Below are 21707 nucleotides of genomic sequence, written 5' to 3' on the forward strand. Positions count from 1 at the left end.
ACCAGGTGAGAAGTCTGATAGTTTCTTTTTATTCAGTTTATCATGGAGAAAAAGTGTTCTGACTTCAGTCTGCAATTAAAGTGAATATTACATGCCAAAATGCTACATTAGAGGAAACTTTAATTTGCTACTCTTGTATTTATGATAAAGTCTTTAGTTACATATTTATTTATCACAGGATCCCTGCCTCATTTCTTGCAGAAGTTGGAAGGTGTGTAGTGAATGAGGAAGGGGACTACAGGAAGAGAAAGGATGATTTCATGATTAAGGCTATAGAAGTTTGTTGTTAAAAACTGGTTTCTATCCCTGCCTCTGCCATAGAGTTCCTTTGTGATGCTCTGCAAGCCACTTCAACCCAACTTTTAACAGGCGGCCATTAACTGTGTGCTTCTCATCCTCTGCATGCCTAATTTGAGATCCTGGGTTCTTATTTGCAGACATGCCAAGTACTCACAGACACAATTGAAGTCAATGGGAGCTGTGCTTTAAACACAAAGCACCGCATAATGCTACATACTCTGAAAAATCAGGTGCTTGAAGTCTGAAATTGGAAACCCAAAATTAGTAGACACTTTTGACCTTAAATTGTCCATGCCTTAACTCCCCAGCTCTAAAATGGTGATAATAATAGCCCCTTTCCTAACAAGGTGTTCTGAAAATAAATTAACATTTGTGAAACACACAGATATAATGTAGTCTGAGTGCCACAGAAAGTCCATGAGGAAATTAATAATTCTGTTTTCTGAGCAGGGTTTGAATAGGGTGCAGTAAATAAGGCCTATGGCTACATATTGAACAATGGAGGATAAAACAAAATATTGAATAACTGCTCATTAATTGAGCACCATTCATCCTGTACACTGAATGAGGCAAGGGGCCCGCAGAAAAATAATGTGATCATGTAATTAAGACTCTCCCATAATGCATATGCACAAAAGGGCTCATTTAAGATTGCATGGGAACCTTAATTTTGCCTTTTCCTAACTTCTGAGCGGCTTGATTTTGCAGCTTTAATGTTCATTTAGAATAGCGTGTGTGTAATTTATTCATTTATATTACAGTAGTAGGGTTCAAAAAAGAACTAGATAAATTCATGGAGGATGGAGGATAGGTCCATCAATGGTTACTAGCCAGGATGGGCAGGGATAGTATCCCTAGCCTCTGTTTGCCAGAAGCTGGGAATGGGCGACAAGGGATGGATCACTTGATGATTACCTGTTCTGTTCATTCCCTCTGGGGCACCTGGCATTAGCCACTGTCGGAAGGCAGGATACTGGGCTAGATGGACCTTTGCTCTGACCCACTATGGAAGTTCTTATGTTATGTTCTAGTAACCTAGAGGCCTCAACCAGGTCAGATCTTCATGGTGCTATGTACAAACATAACAGAGTATACACTATAAAAGATAAGACATCCTACGGAGTGAAACAAACTTGCACTTTTCCCTCTTGGTTCCAAGTAAATGGTCCCAATTCTCTGCCTGTGATGTCAAAGGGATCAAAAACATCACACAGCTTACCCAATAAAGAGGCCAGAGAATGATCTACTCCTGGGGAAATTCTGCGTCACTGCACGTGCACAGAATTCATGTCCCATGCAGGTTTTTTTTTTTTTTCCTCTGCAGAAAATACTTTCTGCCAGAGAGGCTCTGCAGTTATGCCTTTTGCCACCAGAGGCTGCTATGGCACCAGAACAGAGGGCAGATGGCTCACCAGCTGTAGCAGTCTGCAGCTGATAGGGTGGAAGAGAGGCTGCATTCCTCACAGTGCCATGCCCTGCTCTCGGGGCCAGGGAGGAGGCACGGGATATGGGTGGGGGGGGAGACAGACAGAGTGGGGCACATGGTGCTCCTGGAATGGTGTCAGAGTGGGGTTCAGAAGGGCTAGTGGCTGGGGACAGACTAGGGCAGGGGCTGAATGGGATTAGGGATGCAAGGCCAGATGGGGGTACAGGGATACATGAGGATGGTGAGGAGGTGTGGCTGAGTGGGGGTGCAGGGACACACAGGGACAGAGATGACCCATACCTGCTGATAGTGGGGGAGCACAACCCAAGCACAGCTCAAGTCACTCGCTCCCCAGGTAGCCCACCCTGCAGGAAAGCAGGATCCCTCCATCCCAGAAAACAGCAACCCCTCCCTGCAGGTCCTAGCTATTCCTCCTGCTTTTCCCAGCAGAGTTAAAGCAGCAGCTCCTCCCCACAGATTCCATCTGTTCCTCTTGCTTCTGCCTCTCACTGTCTGGCACAGCTTGCCAGCTCAGCTGCTCTACAGGGAGGGAGCTGGCCACACCATGTGGTTGAGTAATCCCACTGGGGGGGGGGGGGAGAAGAGGAGATATGCATGCCCCTCCCCCCCGCCATGCATCACCTCTGCATGGGGACAGGGACAGTTGTGTCTGACTGAATGAGAGACTGGGGTCAGCTAGGGTCTGCATGGGGAAGGCTCCCCAACTCCATAACACTCCTCCCCCACCCCCAACAACCCTCCAGGTTCACTCCCAGGCTCCTTCCCCAGCAATTACTTCCCTCTCCTTCAGCTCCTCCATTACCCCCGACTCCCCCAAGCCTTTGCACTACTTCTCTGGGGTGCGGGAAATATGTTTCTGTATTGTAGTTTAAATGAATTACTCAAAGTTCTGTATTAATATGACTAGTAAGGAATCTATTTGTCAAAAAACATTTTCTGAATCTTTTTTGTCATCTGTATTGTTACAGACACACTTGTTGACAGGTATTTTGAAATAAAATACCAAAATAATTGAAACTGGCATGATTGTATTGTGTTATTTTGACAAACAACATATGCAGAATTTTAAAATATTGTGTGCAGAATTTTTAGTTTTTTGGCGCGGAATTGCTCCAGGAATAATGATCTGACTCATATAACCTCCCTTTTCCCAGCTTGAGACTCGGAACTGGTAGGAGGAAAGGAGAGAGAGTAAATGTTGGGGAAGGCTGAAGAGATCAAGCTGGATTCTGAACCCTGCCTCCTCCTCCTCCTCAGGCCACCATTATGTCAGTCAGCAAGATCCAGACTGGAAAGCAGACAGGACAAGCAATGTGAGTGGGGCCATGCTGGAAGCAGATTTCATCTTAGCCTCAAGCCATCAAGGCATACCCACAGCATTAAAAGCCTGTTTGTATTAAGATGAATAGTGGACATACTGCATCCTCATCCATGTCCCCTTTTGTTACTACCTATTAAACCTGCCGTATCGCTTTTCCCAGGGAGGGATTGTTTATTGTAAAATACTATTACACATCTCTCAGAAGAAAGCTCTCTCATGGCAGAAATAGCTATGTTTTACACATTACTAGTCTAAAAAACCCATCACTTTCAGGGTAATTAATGGAAGTTTTTTCCCCCATCACACTATTTTGTGGATCAAGAACATACTAGCTCAGGGTGATTGGGAAGGCCACACTTCTTGCATGGTTCATCATCATCAGCAGGTGCAGGTTCCTCTTCTTCCTCTTCCCCCTCAGATTCCTCCTCAGAGTTTTCTTCGGTCTCAGACTCCTCGCTCTCTTCATTACTTGAATATTTCCACCTGCCACGTGTTCGAGTACCTGTCCACCGCACTTTGTTTCTCTGTGTGGCCTAGTGTTCCAAAGATAAAACACAGCAAAAGGTACTTACACTGCCTCGTCATTTACACTGTGGGTTTTCTAAGTTAAAAAGACTATCGCTTTTAAGTTTGAGTAAATGTTCTCTAAAATGAACTGATTCATTTCAATCAGAATAGCTAGAGGAAAACATAGCATGATACAGCAGCTTCAATGAGTAGATCTTTCATTGAGCCCAAAAATCCTTACAGAACTCATTAAAACTAAAGGAAAAAAAGAAATTAAGGGGTATAGGCAAAGAAAATGCTTCAGATGAGGTTTAAAAGATGAGAGGACAAAGCCTTAGAATGTGACTCCACCCCTTTGTTGAGCTATCAAAATCTAAAATTTCTACTCTGACAAGGTAATTTTGCATAGTGAACATGAGAATTTTAAACATGTAAACTTTTCCCCTCCAGAGTACAATAAACCTTATTTTGAAGCTGACTTTCCTCAATCCAAAGAGAATATATTTCTAACATTGCTTCCTTTTTGAGAAACAAATTACAGAATGTGACTTATTTTACTTTTAGAATCATCATATTGTAATAGATAAATTGCTGTCACCAGTAAGTGTTGTCTCTGCCTGTGGGGTTGGAGGAGGAAGATGTCTGAGAGGATTGTGTGCATGTGTGTATTTTATACAAGGAGACCAGGCCCAAAAGTCTCTATTATATTAATTTTTGTATTTCACTACACATATTTAGATCACTAAGTCTTTCAAAAGCTATGTCCATTTAAGACCATACTTGTTTCAATTTTAACATAGTTACTTGTAGCACCTATTACCAGAACTGAAAGATGAAAAAAATCTCAGTACTTTTGCAGTTTACGTAAGGCATTTGACAGCATTTACTATATAACAGTTTCACTTTGTCCCCTATAAGGTCAATTTCTCATTTTGTTTGTGAAGGTTATTCACACCGCAACAGAAGAGAACTTTTTTTAAACAGAGGAAAAGGTGTTTGTAGAATTACAAAAGCTAGTATGGAGATTCAGAACGGGAATAGCACCTGAAAAAAATCTAGTTATTCATTTTTGAAATTAACTAGATTTCAAGCTGACACTGTTCTTTTAACAAGGGCACTTTTTAAAAGAAAAATATTTCTCTATCTTCCTGTTTTTTAAATTTATTTTAATTGGCTTTTCAGGAAGACATACAGGTTAAACAAAGAGAACACAAAAGAGTCACAGCAGGGCTAATAGCAGGATGTACATGTCTTCTACCTGCAAGCTCTCTATCATTTCTACTCTATAAACTTTAAAACTGTGCCTGAAAGACAAACTTCTCATGCAAAACACACTTTCTGAACCCAAAATAAAACCTACGTAAGAGATTCCCTCATAATCCCTCTAAAAGTCATTCAGCCACTCTCCAGAACAAAACTCCTGTTAAATTCTATATAGCATTACTACTTTACACTAACATTTTTCCTGTTCCCATCTATCCGCCATCATCATCAAATTGACCAAGCATCAACATATACATCACACAGTCAATCTTGGCACTCTCCTGGAGGCTAGTTTCAGATCAGTCACTGCCCTAACAAAGTTACTTGACTAGTAACATGCATAAATTGACCATAATGGCATGCTTCTCAACATTCCTCCACAAATGTGTTTTCCTTAGATCGAAAACCACCATCTCCTCCTTAGATCGAAAACCACCATCTCCTCCTGTTACCTTGCTCACTTTAGAATTGGACTCCTTCTCTTGTTTTTTCACATCCTCTCTTCGGTCTTGCTTTTGCAGCATTGTCAGTTTCTCCTCTTCCTCTTCACCTCGTTTTTTGTCAGGTTTCTGATCTCGAGTCTCCACCACTTTTGGAGTAGGTTTAGATATTCTTGGAGACCTCCTTAAAGTGCGCCCAACACTGACTTCCTCCTCTTCCTTCTGTTCAGTGTCCTGAGTCTTCGGAGGTGGATCAGGCTTTTTCTTTCTACTGGAGATCCTGATGGTTAACTTGATCCCTTCCTTCTGCCTCTCAGAGGTTATTTCCTTGTTATCTGTTACACAGATGTTCTCTTCAGAAACCAGTTTATATTTAAATTTGCTTTTTTGTACTGCAGATTCCTTTTTAGTCTCTGAAGACTCCTCTACACTAGAGGTTTGGGCTTTATCTTGTTTATCTGGTTCTGTCTGGGCAGCTTCAAATTCCTCCTTTTGTTTTTTTAAGTCTGATCCTTCCTGTACTTTGCTTTCATCAGCAAGTATGTTTTTCGAATCTGAGCCCTCTTTTTCTGAAGCAGATTTCTCAGAAGGAACAGGAGGAATAGACGATGGAGGTGTTTCAGCTGCTTTTGGAGAGTCAGATTTCTTCTCCAGTTCATTTTTACTTTTCAAACCTTCTTCATCTGTTAGCTCAAGCTTGGGTGGCTCCTTAGGAGTGGATGTCTTCATGGACTTTTCCAGCTTTTCTAAACATTCTTTGAGTGGTGGTCGTCTGTCTTTCCTAGTTTTCAAAGCTAATTTCTCTTGAGGACTCTTGGAAAACAGGATACTGCCACAAGAAACCTGCATTGCCACCTCAGAAGTCATACTGTCGAGGGACTCTTTTTCTATAGAACTAGATTCCTCCTTTAAAGGCACTTTCTGATTAGAAACCTCAGAGACCATAGCAGCTACCTCTTTGTCTGTAGGCACATTTTTCTCATCTTCACATGTTCTCACAATTTTGCTAACAGAGTTTAAAGAGTCTGATATTTTTCCCCCACTTATGCAATTTTTCTCCTTCGATGAGCTGCTGCTGTCTTCCTTTGTGCTAATGGAATGTTCTGACTTATTATTTTGGGTGACATTTTGGGTGACTTTTTCACCGCTAACCTCTCCATTTACTAGCAATTTCCCATCAGGACATAAAGCAGTGATTGTAGGGACTCGTCTAAAACCCTCCTCCTCTGGTTTTCCTTCCTCTTTCAAGACATCCTTTGTTGGAGTAACACATTTACACAACGACCCCTTTACTGGACTGTCATAGTCATCTGTCAGCTTGATCTCTCGCTTTTTCAGTGGTATCTTTGCCTGCTGGTCATTTTTAAGTTTCTCACTTTCTTCTGCAGATTTTTCCACAGCTTCTTGAGGGGTTTTGACATTGACACAAAACTCTAATCTCTCAGGCTCATGAACTGTTATTTTATCTGTGCTGCTTTTTACTTCTTTTAAATCTTTTGGTTCTACTTTATTTTCCTTCACTTCTGCTTTAACAGGCTTGACATTTTCTTTAAAGGAATCACTTTCTTCTTTGGTAATCTGCTTTTCCTCATTGTTTTCTGAAGGTTTCTCTAGCTTTATGATGACTGGCAGTTTTATAATTTCCTTTTCTTCCACTTTCTCCATTTTCATCATGTTTTCATCTGCTGGGACTGTAGGTGGAGGAAGGCTTTCCAATTCCTTTGACTGTATCTCCAATGTCTCCTTTTCTTCTTTTATTTTTAATTCATTTCCTGTTAAAATAGAAACAAAACAACATAACATAACCAGATGAATTCTAGGATAAAAAAATAAAGCTAAAGATGCATCCTACAACAATCAAAATTAGTCCTCTCTAACAAAATTAAGGGTTTGGCCTAACACTGGCATTTGCCATCTGATTGACAAATATTAGCTAAAGAATAGGAGAGAACGGCAGTTCAGTTTAACTAAAAACCAGAGATAATTCTAAACTTGATAGAAAATATCAGCAGAGCCCCAGATCTATCTTTTCTATGCTGACCTTTTAGCTTCCTAATTAATTTTAGTACAGTTTTTCTAAAAGTATATGTACATAAAATCTAAGCACGAGGTCTGTTAACACTAGTTTTTAAAAAAAGTCTGACTTGACAGTTTGAATTATTTCATTATAACAAAATATTTTACAGAATTCCTTATACTAGAATTTCAAGTGATGTGTCCACATCCAAACCACACACTTGTTTATACACACTGATATTTTCAGAAGGGTTTACTTATTTTTTTCTGTTTCAGAGGGAAGAGGAGAAGCTGCAATACTATGTCCTGAACCAAAATTCACCCAGATTTGTTGCACTCTAGTGGGGCCACGGTCCATGACTGGGTCTCCTATGTGCTATCACAATACAAATAATAAATAACATTCTGCATTCATTTCACACGCAAGAGTCCCGTTGACTTCAATAGGACCAACACATACAAATTAAGTGCAGAGTACAAGTACGTCAGAAAACTGCAGAGAGCAGATCTACCCAGAATTAGATGGTATGGTCTTTGCACAGAAGTTGAGGTACATCACATACCTACTGGAAAGTGTAAGTCAACAAAAAATGAGATGTAATAGCACTACATATTCTGCAGTGTGATCTTCCAACACTTGAAAGGCTCCTCCTATTCCAAAATGCAGTAAACCCCAGCACCAAGTTATTCCTTTCTCCCTGCACTAACGCAAGCCCTTTTCCAGATGAAAGCTGGTTTAGTTCTAAATGAAGAGGGGGCATCCAAGAGCTAGCTTAACTCACATTCAAACAGGAAACTGTATGGAAGGAGAAAATAAAATGGTGAGGAGAAACTCACGGAACGTTGAAAGAAAAAACAAAAATAAAACCAAGTTAGTTCATTTCTGAAGTCTGAGAGAAATCAACTCCCCACAAATGCAAAACCAGGGACAATATTTCAAAGGTTCCAGTCCCATATTTTCCTCCTTACTTAGGTGATTTACACTCTGCTTTCCCCTGTAACTTCTCAATGCTGCAAGTGGCTTTCTTGAAGGCAGTGCTTACCTGAAATAAGAGGAGGATGCATTTTCTGTGTCTACTCTTTTTCCGCTTCCTCTTCCCTTATCTCTGACCTCGTTCTTTTACAACCCTTTTCCTTTAGCTATGCCTCTCCCTCGGCTATGCCTCTCCCTCAAGCTTCTAGCATTAGAGGGCAGCAGCCATTCTAATCCTTGTCTATGCGAGACAAATTCTCCATTCTCAGAACCGATTTAGTTCCCTACATCAAAGCATTCACATCCACTCACAAAGAGGACGTTAGCTGTTTACAAGTTCTCAAAACATCATTTGAGTTGAGTAGATGTTCAGCAGATTTAAGAACTGATTCAGTTTAAACTGTTTTAGTATGGAATAATTTAGTGCTGGTGTAGATGTGGACAAACAAACAGTACATTCGGGTAGGGTGTTATTTCAAGATCTCCCAGAACATACTGTTTCTGAAAGCAGTGCTTAGATTGTGCGATAGATATCAGAGGGCAGTGCAATTGGAATGGTTTTAAGTGCTGAACTGTTTGTAATTCCATTGTCTGGTATAGACACAACCCCATTGTCTAGCACTAGAAATTCTACAAGCAATACATATCAGATGCTAGCCTAACATGAATAGTGACATTAGCTAACTTTGATGGACTGGTGTACCATGCTGTCTTGGGGCTTGTGTATACTGGAGAACTGTTTTAAAGTTTTTAAAACTGGTTCAGCTAAATAGACTTTTAAATCAATCAGTTGGAGCCGAAGCATAGCCCTGAGTTTAGGTAGCTTAAACTGGTCTGACCAGTTTTTACTGAACAAATGCTTGAAATTAACTCTTAGTATCAATGATTCAGGAGATTTTATCATCTCTTATTTGCAATGTAATTGCAACTTTAGCCATTGTAAAATATCTTAGCTATATATTAAACTTGTATCAGCCAATACAGATCACACTCTATTAATTATTGATATTAGCAATGATACAGTTAATTGTACAATAAGATTTCTTAACCGTTTCTACAGCACCTCACAATATAATATCATTGTATTAATTGCTTCTTCCCTTCACCAGTTCTTTGGAAGAACATGCATAGAATGTCAATGAAATAGCAATATTTCCCCTTGTAGGCCAGAACTCTGGGGCAAATTCTGCCCACAGTTACACATATAACAGCCACTATTTTTAATACTATTGTCATGGGTGTAACTGAGGGCACAATGTGAGCCTGAAAGCCTGTCCACGTTGTGGAAAATTCCCAAAAAAAATGCAAACCACTTTTAATACCAGATTCCCCATGGGAGATAGGCCTTTAATTGCTTTGAATCTGAAAAATTAGGTCTTTTACTATAAGGAGAAGCATTTAACTAACTGATTCCTAATAAAAAACCAACACATCAAATAAGTCAGGCAACATATCAGAAATATGCAGTGACAAAGCAGTAAGGAATGAAGTAATGTTTCTTCACTGGTGAGAAAAATAAAATGTGCACAGTTAAGGGCTTGTTATCAGACAAAGCTCATCACAGGTCTTCATTGGGATTATTAAGCTACTTGACAGTACTGTACTTACATCCAACAATTTAAACTATCTTGAACTGATGTGTTGCTCTTGATTTTAAAGAATAGTTTACTAAAGTGAAGAAAAATCCATATTTTGAGATACAAAGCTAAAAGACAATGTCAACACAACTATGGGTGTGGTGTTTGACATCAATTATGCCACTCCACACATTTGGGAGTTTCATGTCCATTAGAAACGCGAAGCTGGGTTGAAACCTAATGCATGACAAATGTAAAAAGATAACGAATAGGAAAGCAAATGTCATGTGTTAATGGTGTTACACAAAATACCACAAAAACAAAGTTATGTTTTTTTAAAAGAATGGAAAGTTGTAGATGTAATTTGTTGGGTGGTTTTTTGTTTGTTTGTTTTTTTGTTTGTTTGTTTTTTTTTGTTTTTGTTTTTTTTAAAGTAAACTGAGTACACACCCAAATTATTTTGAATTTTAAGATGTGTGAAAAGGTTTAAAATGTATCCTAGATACATGGATCAGAGATTTTTAGCTCAGAAAATAATAATAAAAAAACCCAGGCCTATTCTAATGGTAAAAAGAGGGTAGAAAACCTGGTGGAGATATTTCTTCCTCCTTTTTGCTATCTTCATCTTCTATGCTAGGGCTTTCACGTGATGAGCTGTCCTGCTGGTTGTTCTTTTTCAACAGTGCAGGATCGATTTGTGCTTTCAAAAGCTCAAGCGTCTCAGCTAGCTCATTTCGGTTTCTGGATGACAAAGGAAAGAAACAAGTTGTCTGATAAAGCTCTTTTTACTGGCTCTCCCCAAAGCCATCCATCTAAAACAAAAAACACCACCTGCTTAAATGAATGTTGCATGACAAACTATAAGACCAGCGGATCGGCTTTGTACAATCAGAATAACCATCATTTTGTGATTAAACAACTTGCCATTTTATCTATAGTAATACTAAAACTACCTTGCTGACCCTTCTGAGTGGACTCAACAACCGATAAACTCCAGACATCCTGCTTTGGATCTGAGCTTATATTGTTTATTAGTTTTGTAATTATTAACCTATCATCATCAATGCCCATTTGTTTTCCTTTAGCAATTATCAGATTCCCTCACTGAAAGGCCTTGTAGTGCAGCACTCATGAAACAGAAGAGCAATCATATCATTTAAAAGTGGATTTTCAAAAAGCACTGAAGTACTTTAAAAAATCCCACCCTAAACAATACACAGAAGGCTAGAAGAACTTGAACATTTAAAATTAGTTACTATACTGATGCAGAGATTATGGGGGGGGGGAAATTAATGCTCAAGCAAGTAAAATAAAATTACCAATTTAAACATTTAAGAAGGAAGCAGAAAGCAGTAACAGACAACCTGTTTTGAGAGCTGGTTAAACGGATGCAATGCTGCACTACAGGATTAGAAGTCAGGGCTCTCATATTTCTGCTCTCAAGTAAATACCTAGCAAGTTGTTTTGGATAGGAATTTCGGTTTTACACATACAAAAAACCAAAGCCTTGAAGCATGCGCAAGTTTAGCATGGCGAGTTTGGTGATTTTAAAACCACTTCAGATCTCAGAGACAATTGCTGTGTTTTACCAGCATGAGATACATGGTGCCAGGGCTCCCTCAGCATAAGCCTATCCTACTTTTCTTTTTGGCATGTCTTTTACCTGGCAGTCCCCAGGGGCATAATGCAAGGCGAGCATAGTTTACCTTTTGGCTGATTTGGTTTGTTGTGTTTACTTTATTCACACACAGCAGCTACTAAAATCTCCTTAGTGGTAACACTGCTCATGTTATGTAACCCACTGAGAATTGACTTTGCAGTTTAAACTTTTTGTTCAATAACCCTAATTGCTAAAGCTATAGCTATATATATACACATCATTTAAATTACAGACAGTATTTGGCATTTATGAGATCTCTTTCACCATATTTGTTTACCATTTTACTCAATGCTGATTCTCTTTTGATCAGAGTCCAACTTTAAACACATTTGGAATTGACTAGATTTTTTTTTAAAATAAAGATTTTACATAAGACTATATTAAAAATCAATCATTTGAAAATTTTAAATAAATAAATTCAAAATTAAAAGACTCTTCCTTGGAGAATGCGCCACAGTACACAAGGTACATGTACTATGTAAATATTTCATTTTCTAACAAAGACACTTTCTTTCATTTTAGTAAGAATGATGAAAGGAATTTGAGTCCAGAAGATCATGAAAAGGTCACCAGGTTAAACTGCTGAAGCTCACTGAGACTCAGAGGAGCAGTGAGCCCCTGCATTTCAGCAGTTACTAGCACACTGTAACTCAATCATTAGTCATCCAGGATCTGAGTTCGACTTCAGAAGGTTTTTATGTTTGACTTCCTGTACTAGATTAAGGAATTATTTTGCATTGTATGAGCTTAGAACTCAACCCTGCAATTCTAATGAGAGCATAATGTTGTCCATTACTAATTTGTGACCGATAGCATGAGAGGTTAGAGAATTAACACAGTCTTCCTCCATGTTCCTGATAGCTCATTGTCAGCACGTAGTGGGACCATTCTCCAGCAGGCACAATTCTCCTCCTGATCTTACTGCCCTATAACCACTGTGGTCTTGAAACTCTAGATGGTGTTTCTCTTATAAACCATAAAATGACATATGCATTGACTATTATCCCATAAACCAGTAAGCTGCTTTTCTTCATAAACTGTAGTTGTGCATGTACTGTGCAAGTCTGAAGGCAGAGAATTAAATTGACAGGAATACTGCTCTCTGAAAAGAGGATACTTATTGAATTCAACATCTGAACTTCATAGTCACAGATAATCACATTTAAAATTTGCAGTTACAAACAAGAAAAAAAAAAAAATAACAACCCGAACAAAATTACCTGACAATGCATTTCCAAGAAGACCCATCCTGGTCATCCTGTTCTTCTACATACATTCTCACGTTATGTTCTTGATCCAGCTGGTACCAATACATTAGACCATCCTTGTCTCGACCAATTGGCTGGAGACGCATAGCATCAGCATCCTCTTCATTAATGATATTCTTAAATTTTAGATTGTCATCAAACTGACACTCACAGAGGTACTGAAAAAAATTGCAATGTAGAAAGATTTTTTTAGAACACCAGGATACTACAAAAAAACCTTATTTATTTGGGTTCTCTTTTTAAACCTACCTTTATTGGTTTTGTGACTTAACTAGAGAAAGGGGGATACAATGTGTAGGCCTCTCCAGATTATACTCTTTTGGTAAATCAAAGATTAGTTTTAAATTTCTTGTTAGTGGCCATTTTAAATGGTGTTAAACCTGTTCAACAGCAAACTTTAAACAGAGGAGAATGAAGGCATCCTTACTGTACAATAGAACCTCAGAGTTACAAACACCTCGGGAATGGAGGTTGTTTGTAACTCTGAACAAAATGTTATTGTTTTTCTTTCAAAAGTTTACAATTGAACATTGTCTTAATACAGCTTTGAAACTTTACTATGCAGAAGAAAAATGCTGCTTTCCAGGTCTGTTTGTTTTTTTGTAGTTTACATTTAACAGTACTATACTGTGTTTGCTTTCTTTCTTTTTTGTCTCTGCTGCTGTCTGATTGTGTACTTTCAATTCCAAATGAGGTGTGTGGTTAACTGGTCAGTTCATAACTGCTGCTTGCAAGGCTGAGGTTCTACTATAGTAAACACTAACAGCTACTACAGCAAGATGAAATCAAGCCACCACCAAAGCATACATGCACAGCATGGTGTTTCTATTTCCTTTTTTAAAAGTAGCCATTGAAACTCTAACCTCTGTATTTTATATAGATCTGAAAGCAATGTATATGGGAAGTTTCTTTTTTGTGAATGATCTAGCTAAACAGTGGATATTATTTATTTAGTATATTAGTCTAGTAAAACTCCATGTAATTTAAGCCATCACACGAGGCTCATTACTCCTGCCTTTTCTCATGATCTGAAAAGCTGAAGGTGAGCCCCATTTCTCACCATTGCACTTAAGATAAAATTGTTTCATTACTAGCTCATGCACATAACAAAAAAGAATACTGCATGGGTAAACATCCTCCAAGGGCAGAACAGTAACTACAAATATATTTCAGTGCGAACAAGTAAAGTATGAAAACATAAATAGAAAACACCATATTTAGTTGAGGCTTATCCCCATTAACAAGCCCATCAGCAACTATGATTGGTAATATTTGTTTGTTATATGCTCTGACATCAACTCCAAATTTAATACATTTAATTACTGCAATTTATAAGTTTTCAAAGGGTCATTAAAAAAAATAGTAAATACATTACCTTCAGAATTCCCAATTTGCATTCAACACTTGTTTCCAGGTATCCTTTCTTCTCCATCTCCCACGCCCAAGTACTGTTGAACTCTTGGCATATCTGTCAGATAAACAAAATATTAAACTAGTATTAGTGGATGAATGTCACTTGAAAACTCTAGAGGAAGAGTATTTTGTTGCAATACCAATGTTTACTTTTATCTACAAACAGCGTAACTTCTGTAAGCAAAAAAGCCATAGACAAAAATCAGAGATAAAGCCAGGTGTAGGAGGGCAAGCACTGGGCATGTCTCCACTAAGTTCTGAGAGAGCATATCACCAGGATCTGGACTATCAACACCTCCATTTTCGTAGCTTTGAGCAACTCTTAAGAGACAGCATGATCTACAGCTAGGGCACTAGACTGGGAGTCAGGAGACCCAGGTTCTATTCCTAACTCTGTCGTTGACTTGCTATGTGACCTTGGACAAGTTATTTCACCTCTGTGCATCCATTTCTTTTCCCATCTCCCTTTGTCTGTCATGTCTATTTAGACTACACGTACTATGGAGCAGAGACTTCATACATATCTGTACAGTACTAAATAGGGTATGTCTCACTGCGTTTTAAAACCCATGGCAGCAAGTCTCAGAGCCTGGGTCTACAGTCTCGGCTTGTGGGGCTCATGCTACAGGACCAAAAACAGCAGTGTAAACATTGTGGCTTGCACTGTAGCGTGGGTTCTGAAGCAATGTCTTTTAGCTGTTTTTAGCCCCATAGCATGAGTCCGAATCTGCAGATCCAGGCTCTAAGACTTGCTGCAGTGGGTTTTATAATGCAGTGTAGACGTACACACAATGGGAATCCCATTTGCGGCCTCTAGGCACTGCTACTGTAATACAAACAGTAAGTGAGACTACCATTCATTCGATGTTGTAAAACGATGTAATTACATATAAAATGCTGAGGTCCTTGGAGCACATACGTCAAACCTTTTAAAATGTGTCTGAAAACATTATAATAAAAGAGACCTTCTTTAAAAATATAAACAACTAACACTGACTAAATGGACCACTGAAAGTGGGTGGTGGTGGAGAATGAATATATGGGATCAACAGTGGAAAAACAGGGTTGGGATAATAAGTTTTAGATTTTTTTTTAAGTGAGAGGGTCAAAATAATTGTCATGAGGGAGCAAGTTTCACATCCTAGGACCCATAATAGCAAAGGCACTAGTGGCCGCTTACTTATTTAAGATACAATAGTGGGATCCCTAATTGGTGTGGGGTATCTTAGTGCAAGTATCCACTAGAACAAAGTTCAAGGTAGTCTCAAATATACCCAGAGACTACAATGTTAAGGATAGTTGTTTTAAAAGTGGAACTGTTGTACCATGGATGCTTACATCAGTGGCCCAAAGTGCTGCTGCATGCCGAACAAACTGCAATCAACAGAAGTTCTCTTGAAAGCATTAAGGGAATTATCAATCTTCCTGATCAAGATGTTATTGTTAAATAGACGGAAAAAGAAAAGGAGTACTTGTGGCACCTTAGAGACTAACAAATTTATTTGAGCATAAGCTTTCATAAGCTACAGCTCACTTCATCGGATGCATTTGGTGGAAAATACTGAGGGGAGATTTATATACACACACAGAGAACATGAAACAATGGGTTTTATCATACACACTGTAAGGAGAGTGATCACTTAAGATGAGCCATCACCAGCAGCCAGGGGGGGAGGGAGGAGGAGGAGAAAACCTTTCATGGTGACAAGCAAGGTAGGCTATTTCCAGCAGTTAACAAGAACATCTGAGGAACAGTGGGGGGGAGAAATAACATGGGGAAATAGTTTTACTTTGTGTAATGACTCATCCATTCCCAGTCTCTATTCAAGCCTAAGTTAATTGTATCCAGTTTGCAAATTAATTCCAATTCAGCAGTCTCTCATTGGAGTCTGTTTTTGAAGCTTTTTTGTTGAAGGATAGCCACTCTTAGGTCTGTAATCAAGTGACCAGAGAGACTGAAGTGTTCTCCGACTGGTTTCTGAATGTTATAATTCTTGACGTCTGATTTGTGTCCATTTATTCTTTTACATAGAGACTGGCCAGTTTGACCAATGTACATGGCAGAGGGGCATTGCTGGCACATGATGGCATATATCACATTGGTAGATGTGCAGGTGAACGAGCCTCTGATAGTGTGGCTGATGTGATTAGGCCCTATGATGGTGTCCCCTGAATAGATATGTGGACAGAGTTGGCAATGGGCTTTGTTGCAAGGATAGGTTCCTGGGTTAGTGGTTCTGTTGTGTGGTGTATGGTTGCTGGTGAATATTTGCTTCAGGTTGGGGGGCTGTCTGTATAGAGGGTGCATATAAAGTAAGCTTCTAAACCACATCCAGCATGTAGCTTTCAATAGAGCAGCACGGCTGAAAGTGAGCCCAAACTTCATTAGCTAACGCTGAATCAGTTGCTTCAGAAAGTGGTAACAAAACAAAAAAAACAAGTACCATTCATAAAAATGACTTCTGCTCAGCAGCAAGTTTGCCTGTTTTGAGGACAAGCTATGTTGTCCATTATTCCAATGCATAGGCCAAAACTTAGAACAAGAGATACAATTGTTTATTGCCAACAAATGATGACATTCTACTTTATCTCTTGTATTCAACATTCTAAACATGAAGATCACTGGGGGATGCTGCATATCACAAACACTGGAGAAGACACATCAAACATCCAGGACCAACTCCTATGTATCACTCAAACCAACACTGGAAATGCCTTTTAATTGCCAAAGCAACTACTCAGTGGCATCAGAACTGTTGAAACCATTTGTCATGAACACAATGACCAAGTTTCCATAAACTAAAACCAGCAGATTATTCTTATTCCTGATAAATGCAGTCTCAACTCCAAAGAAAGCTAGAACCCAGTCTGAAGCCTTCCACAGAGGTCATGGGTTTAAGCACATCTGGTATGCTAGAACCACTGCCTTTTCAAAAGGAGAGTTTGAAACTGGCAAGCACTTCAGCAACAGGAATTGGTTTCTTAAGGAAGCAGCTGATTTCTGCACATGAAAGTATGACCACACCCTACCAATCTGTAAAACGGGTGCTGACATGTGTGTCTCCAAAATACTTCTTAAGGCCCTTACACTGGCATCTAAGTGCTACTTACTTGCACCATGCTCAAATTGCTTGCTTTAAGCAACAAACATAGGAAGGAATCAAACACACAACTGGTGAGTCTCAGAAGACCAGAGACATCTGGATCCCAAACCAGCTCTGGTGGACGCAGCCTATTGGGAACCTGTAGGTTTCACAGTCAAAGGGTCCAGAGAGACTACAGATGAGTCGCATCATACGTGCATTTAACTTACGTGAATTCAACTATCTGCGCTCGGCAAAAAGAAAAACAAGATACCTGTAAATAGTGCGGGCGATTCCACCCACCATTCCACTCAATGAGCATATGCCCCGGAGCAAGCGTGAAATGGGAGGCGTGAATCTGCTGTTCCCTCAGACTGTCTCTGTTCCTGCGTGCCTCTCATAGTGTGAGCATCTCATCGCACTGAGTGTGACTAATGTTTAAAGATACTGTACGTATTTTTCGTACAACATGGCCCTGAAACGCAAGCTAACTACTTCATCTGGTACTCAACCAAAGAAACAGCGATTTATTCCAATGCTGGAGGAAAAACTGGCTATGTTGAACTTATTGAGAAATGGTATGTCTGTCTCCAACGTGGCGCGTAAATATGGCCGCAATGAATCTAGCATCCGTGCCATCAAAATTCGAGAGAGAGAAAGTCATCAAGTCGTAGCATCAAGTGCTCCAATAACTGCTAAGGTGATGAGACAGGAGTGTGATAAGACTTTAGTGAAGACTGAAAAGGCATTAAACTTATGGCTGGAAGACATGAACCGTAAACATGTGCCTATTGATGGCAACATGTGTGAGAAAAAGCTCTTAGCCTCTATGCGCTGTTCAAACCTCCCGCCGAAGAGGGACAGCTTTCTGATGAGAAGGAATTCAAAGCTAGCCAAGGTTGGCTTAACAGTTTTAGGAACTGCTTCAACCTCAAAAACGTGCAGACTACTGGTGAAGCTGCATCTGCCAATGAAGAGGCAATAAAAGCCTCTCCCGAACAATTAAAGAAAATCATAGAAGAAAAGGGCTATATTCTGGAACAAGTTTTTAATGCTGACGAGACTGGGCTCTTCAGGAAAAAATGCCCAACTGCACTTACACTTTGAAATCAGAAAGACAAAGCCCTGGCATCAAAGCAGCTAAAGACTGTGTTGTTTTGTGGCAATGCGGCTGGGCATCTAATAAAGCTGGGCTTGCTCTACAGGGCTGCAAATCCCCGTGCCCTACAAGGCAAGAACAAAAATCTCCTGCCTGTGTTCTGGCAATCAAATAAAAAGGCTTGGGTGATGGCAGCATTATTTATGGATTGGTTCCACAAGTGTTTCATTCCGGAAGTCAAGGGGTACCTCGAAGAGAAAGGACTTGAATTTAAAGTGTTGCTGATCGTAGACAATGCTCCTCACCACCTTGTGGCACTCCGGTTTGCGCATAATGATTTTGAAGTAGTCTTTCTCCCCCTAACACCACCTCCATCCTCCAACCTCTCAACCAAGGCATGATTCGCTGTTTCAAGGCCATATACACGAGGCTTACATTCTCATGGATACGTAGCGCTATGGATGCTGATCCCAATCTTAATGTGATGGAGTGTTGGAAGTCCTTCAACATTGCCGACTGCATCACTTATATTAAACAGGCAAGAGATGCAATCAAGCCTGAAACAGTCAATGCATGTTGACGAAACCTATGGAAAGAACGTGTGAATGATTTTAAGGATTTCCCGACAATTAACGAAGAAGTGAAACACATTGTTCAGGTGGCCAGGCAAGTGGGTAGTGATGGCTTCGTCAACATCCTTGAGGAAGAAATTGAAGAATTAATTTAAGCCATAGAGAAACATCGACTAACGAAGAGTTAGAGGAACTGATAAAATTGTCTACAGAAGATGAAGTTGTCGACGACGACGAACAGGAAGAGCCAGAAAGTTGGAATCTTCATAAATTTGCTGAAGTGTTCCAAGCTGCAAAACACTTTAATGATTGAATTTCTGAATACAATCCATGGAACGAAGCTTCAAAATCACACGTAGTATTACTGACTATTTGAGACCATATCAAGAAATGTTTGAGCAGCTCAAGAGACAACAGCGACAGTTGCCGACCACCATGTTTTTCAAGGAAAAATGACCAGCAGCAGATGAGCCTACGCAATCAACTTCTCGAGCTGAACCAGAGCCAACCACTTTGTCTACGAATTGCTCTCCATCACCCAAGCTCTCCATCACCTCCGTCTCCTGGATCGACATCAAGGCCTGACGACCCCCTGTAATTACCCCCCGTAATTAAAAATACAGTACTGTAAAATTACATTTTGCATATGTACTCTATTATATATTGTACATTACTGTATACATTATACATATTACTGTACAGGGTTGTATACACAAAACCATGTACAGTATACTGTATTTTATGGGCGATTTAAGGGATTTTCCAAGGATAATTTTGACTATACGCGATTTTCTTACGCACTGACTTTAGAACCTAACCCCCTCGTAAGATGCGACTCCACAGTAGTCCAAAGCCAATAAATCTTAACTGCATAAGAATGTAAAAACCTTTTGAGAGTTATTAAATGAAGGAAGTACTCATGGGACAAAAACAGTCTGCATTAATCAGACTGTGCACTTCCCAAAAGTGCTAAGCAGTCTATATCGGAGGACAAACAATGTGTCTTTGCCTAAGCCAGAACCTTCTGAATGACCACGAGAGCCCTGCATAGACTACAACAATGAGATTCCAGAAGCACACCAAGTATCTTCTCTTCAGTATGTGTCCCAATTACTTCCGTTTGAACAGATCACTGTTTGCAAGGGGGATAGAAAAGAATCACCCATCTGCCATTCAGTAATTTGTGGTCTACAGGTAAAGAGTTGTATATTAAAAATTTCAGCAAAATTGAAAAATAAAGCACTGCTAAGAGTTACAGTCACTTTAAAGTTGCAATGCAAGCTTAAAAAGCAGGCCTTATGACTGGACGCTGTGCCTGCTGTTGCAATGCAAGCTCTGTTCTCCTCCTAATTTAATTACTGTTGCTTGTTACAGGAATCCAGAAGTGTAAAAGTGAACAAAGCAGGATTGTCTGACTTTATGGACTCTCTCCTCAGGCCCTATGCTACCAGCATTCCCAGGTATCTTCGAGACACCATTGACTTCCCGAGGAAACTACAATCCATTGGTGATCTTCCAAAAAACACAATCCTAGCCACTATGGATGAAGAAGCTCTCTACACAAACATTCCACACAAAGATGGACTACAAGCTGTCAGGAACAGTATCCCTGATAATGTCACGGCAAACCTGGTAGCTGAGCTTTGTGACTTTGTCCTCACCCATAACTATTTCAGATTTGGGGACGATTTATACCTTCAAAGTCAGCAGCACCTGCAGGTACCTGCATGGCCCCACAGTATGCTAACATTTTTATGGCTGACTTAGAACAGCACTTCCTGAGCTCTCATCCCCTAGCACGGCTACTCTACTTGAGCTACATTGATGACATCATTATCTGGACCCATGGGAAGGAGGCCCTTGACAAATTCCACCAGGATTTCAACAATTTCCACCTCACTATCAACCTCAACCTGGACCAGTCCACAGAAGAGATCCATTTCCTGGACACTACAGTGCAAATAAGCAATGGTCACATAACCACCACCCTATACCGGAAACCTATTGACCACTATACTTACCTACATGCCTCCAGCTTTCATCCAGACCACATCACACGATCCATGGTCTACAGCCAAGTCCTCAGACACAACCAGATTTGCTCCAATCCCTCAGACAGAGACAAACACCTACAGGATCTCTATCAAGCATTCATAAAACTACATTACCCACCTAGGGAAGTGAAGAAACAGATTCACAGAGCCAGAAGGGTACCCAGAAGTCACCTACTACAGGACAGGCCCAACAAAGGAAGTAACAGAATGCCACTAGCCAACACCTACAGCCCCCAACAAAAACCTCTGCAGCGCAACATCAAGGATCTACAACCTATCCTGAAGGACGATCCCCCACTCTCACAGACCTTGGGAGACAGACCAGTCCTCACTTACAGACAGCCCCCCAACCTGAAGCAAATACTCACCAGCAACTACACACCACACAACAAAAACACTAACCCAGGAACCAGCCCTTGCAACAAACCCCGTTGCCAACTCTGTCTGCATATCTATTCAAGGGACACCATCATAGGACTGAACCACATCAACCACACCATCAACGGCTCATTCACTTGCACATCTACCAATGGGATATATGCCATCATGCGCCAGCAATGCCCATCTGCCATGTACACTGGACAAACCGGACAGAGTCTACACAAAAGAATAAATGGACACAAATCAGACATCAAGAATTGTAACATTCAAAAATCAGTAGGAGACCACTTCAATCTCCCTGGACACTCAACAACAGACTTAAAAGTCACCATT

General features: G+C 40.0%; 1 protein-coding gene across 3 annotated transcripts in view; it reads right to left on the reverse strand.

The window, feature by feature from the left end:
* The window catches only part of RSF1 (remodeling and spacing factor 1), a 122057-nt gene that overhangs the window by 50670 nt on the left and 49680 nt on the right, over nt 1-21707 (reverse strand). For 2 of the 3 annotated variants that reach the window (XM_038390771.2, XM_038390742.2), the window contains exons 3-7: nt 14148-14240; nt 12725-12930; nt 10431-10585; nt 5291-7050; nt 3398-3601 (exon numbers count right to left, since the gene is read on the reverse strand). In XM_038390771.2, the coding sequence (XP_038246699.1) occupies nt 3398-3601; nt 5291-7050; nt 10431-10585; nt 12725-12930; nt 14148-14240 (2418 nt within the window). The remainder of the gene's footprint in view (nt 1-3397; nt 3602-5290; nt 7051-10430; nt 10586-12724; nt 12931-14147; nt 14241-21707) is intronic. The other variant, XM_038390752.2, reaches the window with a different exon arrangement.

The sequence above is a fragment of the Dermochelys coriacea genome, chromosome 1 (genome assembly GCF_009764565.3).
Source record: "Dermochelys coriacea isolate rDerCor1 chromosome 1, rDerCor1.pri.v4, whole genome shotgun sequence".
Classification (NCBI taxonomy): domain Eukaryota; kingdom Metazoa; phylum Chordata; order Testudines; family Dermochelyidae; genus Dermochelys; species Dermochelys coriacea.